Source organism: Propithecus coquereli, unplaced genomic scaffold, assembly GCF_000956105.1.
Source record: "Propithecus coquereli isolate 6110/MARCELLA unplaced genomic scaffold, Pcoq_1.0 Scaffold122, whole genome shotgun sequence".
In the NCBI taxonomy this organism is placed as follows: domain Eukaryota; kingdom Metazoa; phylum Chordata; class Mammalia; order Primates; family Indriidae; genus Propithecus; species Propithecus coquereli.
In genome coordinates this window covers 2958006-2962746 of record NW_012136303.1, presented here as the reverse complement: position 1 = coordinate 2962746, position 4741 = coordinate 2958006, and the positions used below count along the sequence as shown (strand labels likewise).

Here is a 4741-nt window from a genome sequence, read left to right as displayed (position 1 = left end):
CCAGCCTGAGCAAGATGGGCAATATAGTCTCTACAAAAAATTTTAAAAATTAGCTGGGCGTGGTGGCGTGTACCTGTAGTCCCAGCTACTTGGGAGGCTGAGGCAGGAGAATCATTAGAGCCCACAAGTTTGAGGCTGCTGTGAGCTGTGATGATGCCAGTGCACGCTGGCCTGGGCAACAGAGCAAGACCCTGTCTCAAAAAAAAAGAAAGAAAGAAAAAAAGAGACGAAACAAATATGGCAAAATGTAATAACTGTTAAATTCAGGTGATTGCCAACTGGCAGAAAGGGGTCATCATACTAGTCTCTCTTTTCTGTGTATTTCAGTATTTTTCATATACAAAATAAAAGGGACTTTCCGAAAAAGCTGCTTACTTAAAAGACTCCCAATCAATAACCATTGTTTGAATGCATAAATGGACATTTTGTTAAAGGCACAATATTCTATTCTCTTTGCAATTGCAGTCTAAAAATCTAAATGAAAGAAAAAAATCTTTTTTAAAAAGTTACGCTAGGGCCGGGCGTGGTGGCTCACATCTGTAATCCTAGCACTCTGGGAGGCCAAGGCGGGAGGACTGCTCCAGGTCAGGAGTTCGAGACCAGCCTGAGCAAGAGTGAGATCCCATCTCTACTAAAAATAGAAAGAAATTAGCTGGACAACTAAAAATATATATAGGGAGAAAAAATTAGCCGGGCATGGTGGCGCATGCCTGTAGTTCCAGCTACTCGGGAGGCTGAGGCAGAAGGATTGCTTGAGCCCAGGAGTTTGAGGTTGCTGTGAGCTAGGCTGACGCCACAGCACTCACTCTAGCCTGGGCAACAAAGCGAGACTCTGTCTCAAAAAAAAAAAAAAAAAGGAATGACTATCTATGGCAGCTATTGCCTTACAAACCGTATTTCTTAAATAAGACTTGAAAGTCTAAGTGACTCCTTGATCCATAAGCTGCAAAAATGATGTTGTGTTAGCAGGCATGAAAATGACATTAATCTCCTTATAAATCTCCATCAGAGCTCTTGGGTGACTAGTTACATTGTCAATGGGGAGCAATAATATTTTGAAAGGAATTTTTTTTTTCTGGGCAGTAGGTCTCAACAGTGAGTGTTAAAGTAATCAGTAAACCAAGCTATAAACGGATGTGCTGTCATCCAGGCTTTGTTGTTCCATTTATAGAGCACAGTAGAGAAGATTTAGCATAATTTTTGAGGACCATCAGGTTTTCAGAGTGGTAAATGAGCACTGGTTCAACTTAAAGTCACCAGTTGCGTTAGGCCCTAACAAGAGAGTCAGCCTGTCCTTTGAAGCTCTGAAGCCAGGCATTGACTTCTCCCTAGCTATGAAAGTCCTAGACGGCACCTTCTTCCAATATAAGGCTGTTTTATCTGCACTGAAAATCTGCTGTTTAGTGCAGCCACCTTCATCAATTGTTTTAGGTAGGTCTTCTGGATAACTTGCTGCTGCTTCTACATCAGCACTTGCTGCTTCACCTTGCACTTTTATGTGCAGGTAAAGATGGCTTCTTTCCTTAAACCTCATGAACCAAACTCTGCTAGCTTCAAATTTTTCTCCTGCAGCTTCCTCACTGCTCTCAGCCTTCAACAGAATTGAAAACAGTTAGGGATTAGGCCTTGGCTTAAGGGAATGTCATGGCTGGTTTGACCTAATATCCAGACCACTACAACCTTCTCCGTATCAGCAAGAAGACTTTTGCTTTCTTATCATCTGTTTATTCGATGGAGTAGCACTTTTAATTTCCTTTGAGAACTTTTCCTTTGCATTTACAATTTGGCTGTTTAGCACAAGAGGCCTAGCTTTTGGCCTATCTCAGATTTCGACTTGCCTTCTTCACTAAGCTTCATCATTTCTAGCTTTTAGTTTCAAGTAAGAGATGTGCAACTCTTCCTTTCACTTGAACACTTAGAGGCCATTGTAGGGTTATTAATTGGCCTAATTTCAATACTGTTGTGTCACAGGGAATAGGGAGGCCTGAGGATAAGGACAGAGATTGGGAAATGGCTGGCTGATTAAGGTTACCATCTTATATGGGCATGGCTGGTAGTGCCCCAAAACAATTACGATAGTAACCATAACAGATATAATAACAATGACAGTCAGAAATTTGGTGAGGATTACTAAAATGTGACACAGAGACATGAAGTGAACACATGCTCTTGGAAAAAAACGGTGCTGATAGACTTGCTCAACACAGGGTTGCACAAACCTTCAATGTGTAAAAAATGCAAGATCTGTAAAATGCAATAAAGCGAAGCACAATAAAACAAAGTATGCCAATATATCTGTTTTACATAGGTAAAACAATCCAGAACAGGAGGTAATTATTAACCCCGTTTTACAAATGAAGATGAAAAGTTGAAAAGGTAGCACATCTGCTGGTAAAGCAGTGGAAGAGTTGGGATTTGAACCCAGGTCTGTCTGAGGCTAAAGTCTTGGCTATTTCCCACCACACCATATTGCCTCCCTTCCTGTCCTCCCCACGCCACCATTACCACCACCACCACTAATACAACCATGCAGCCGTCCACCTTGTGACAGAATCTTTCTCTGTACAGCCCTTATGGTCCCACAGGTAGTCTTAACCTCCCATTCAATATCAGTCCTATCTCTACCCCTACCCTGGTGGACTTTAAATCTTTCCAAAGGGCCAGTCATCCAGAGAGTAATATAGCAACAGGCTCCCCCAGCAGGACTCAGGTCTCTGCTGCACCCCTCCCAGGTCGAGCTTTTGTCATGCTTAAAGATACAGATATCACTTCATCACAGGTAACTAACTGTCGACACCCACCTCATCAGGAAAATCCTTGGGGTGGGGAGAAGTGAAACGAATCCTCATGTCAGGATCTACCCTGGAGACCTGATCCAGAAGGTGAGCAAAACGAAGCCCCCCTTGCTTGGTTTTATAGTTGGTGGTGAAGCCACGGCTGAGGTTGGTAGACACTGCATTGTTGAACTGGACCTCTGAATTGTCTCGAAAACTATTAACATTCTGACCAAGAAGTGTCACTTCTTTCAGCCCCTAAAAAAGGGAAAATATATCGAAAACAAGTTTGTTGGGAAGCTTCATGATGAATCATTAATTAAAAATTAGCTGAACTTACCAAGAGCCATGATGGAGATGTACAAAGAAATTAATGTTGCTTTCATGCCTGCTAACACAACATCACTTTTGCAGCCCACAGATCAAGGAGTCATTTCAACTTTCAAGTCTTATTATTTAAGAAATACCTTTTGTAAGGCTATATCTGCCATATGTGTGTCTTTAACCCAATAATTTCATGCTTGGGCATCTTATCTAAAGAAGTGAATTTCAGAATAAAACCTTATATAAAAATTAATCTTCAAGACATTATTTAGAATAGCAAAAAAAATAAACTGGAACAAACTCAATGTTCAATAATAATGGTTAATTTATGACCCACTCTGTCAGTTGAATGTTATATAACATGAGTATATGAAGTATTCTTATCAATAATATTTAACCTAAAGGAATTGAGCTTTTACGCCTAACTTCCAGTTACCAGAATTTGGGGGAATCTATTAAATGACAATATGAGGAAGCAATTAGATAAATCCAGACTCATGTCTGATCCCTTCAAAAAGTTAATATATCATTTAAAGTAAACAACAACAAAAAAAGTGAAAGGGTTGTTTTAGATTAAGAGAGACTGAAAAGATACAACAACCAAATATAACTGCACCAATCTTGATTGGATCTTGGTTTGACAATAAAACAGCAATAAAAGATATTTTGGACGACTAAGCAATTTTGAATATGGACTGCTTATTAGATGACATTAGTTAATTATTAATTTTCTTACATATGATAATGATATTATGGTTATACAGAGAAAAATTCTTTTTTCTTTTAGAGACAGGGTCTCACTCTGTCATCCAGACTGGACTACAGTGGCACAATCCACAGCTCACTGCAGCCTCCACCTCCTAGGCTCAAGTGATCCTCCTGCCTCAGCCTCCCAAGCTGGTAGGACTACAGATGTAAGCCACCACGCCTGGCTGAGAAAAATTATTATTCTTAGGAGATACATACTGAAGAATCTAGGGTTATGTGCTCTGATATCTACAATTTACTTTCAAATAGTTTGGAAAAAACATATTTATACATGCATGGAGATAGGTGGATAAAGCAAATATGACAAAATGTTAACAATCATGTTTATTATACTAGTTTTTCAACTTGTGCATCTGAAAATTTGCATTATAAAATATCAGAAAGAAAATAATAGTTGCTATAAAGACTTCTTTTGTAACTTTATTTTGACATAATTTCAAATTTACAGAAATATTGCAACAGTAAAAGAACCCCTCTGTATTCTTTGCCCAAATTCATCAATTGTTAACACTGAGCCCCATTTATCATTCACATATGTATATATACATTCTCTCTATATATTCTCTCACTACATACACATACATGCAAGCAAACGTTTTTTTTAAGCCTGTGAGAGTAAGTTGCAGACACCATATTCTTTTACCCTTAAATACTTCAGTACATATTTCCTGAAAACAAGGATGTTCTACATAATCGCAGGACAAGTATCAAAATCAGGAATATTGATATAAACCTATTATCTAATCCATATGCCACAAATCAAATGTTACCAATTATCCAAATAATGTCCATTATAACTTTTTTTTCCCCCTGATCAGAATCCCAACCCAGGACCATGCAATGCATTTAGCTGTCATGACTCCAGTCTCCATAAA

At 38.9% G+C, this 4741-nt stretch overlaps 1 protein-coding gene across 1 annotated transcript in view; it reads right to left on the bottom strand.

Annotated features, from left to right (window-relative positions):
- CDK5RAP1 (CDK5 regulatory subunit associated protein 1) overlaps positions 1-4741 on the bottom strand; it is a 111607-nt gene that overhangs the window by 65991 nt on the left and 40875 nt on the right. The window contains 1 exon segment of the mRNA XM_012665714.1: positions 2802-3032. Coding sequence (XP_012521168.1) covers positions 2802-3032 — 231 coding nt within the window.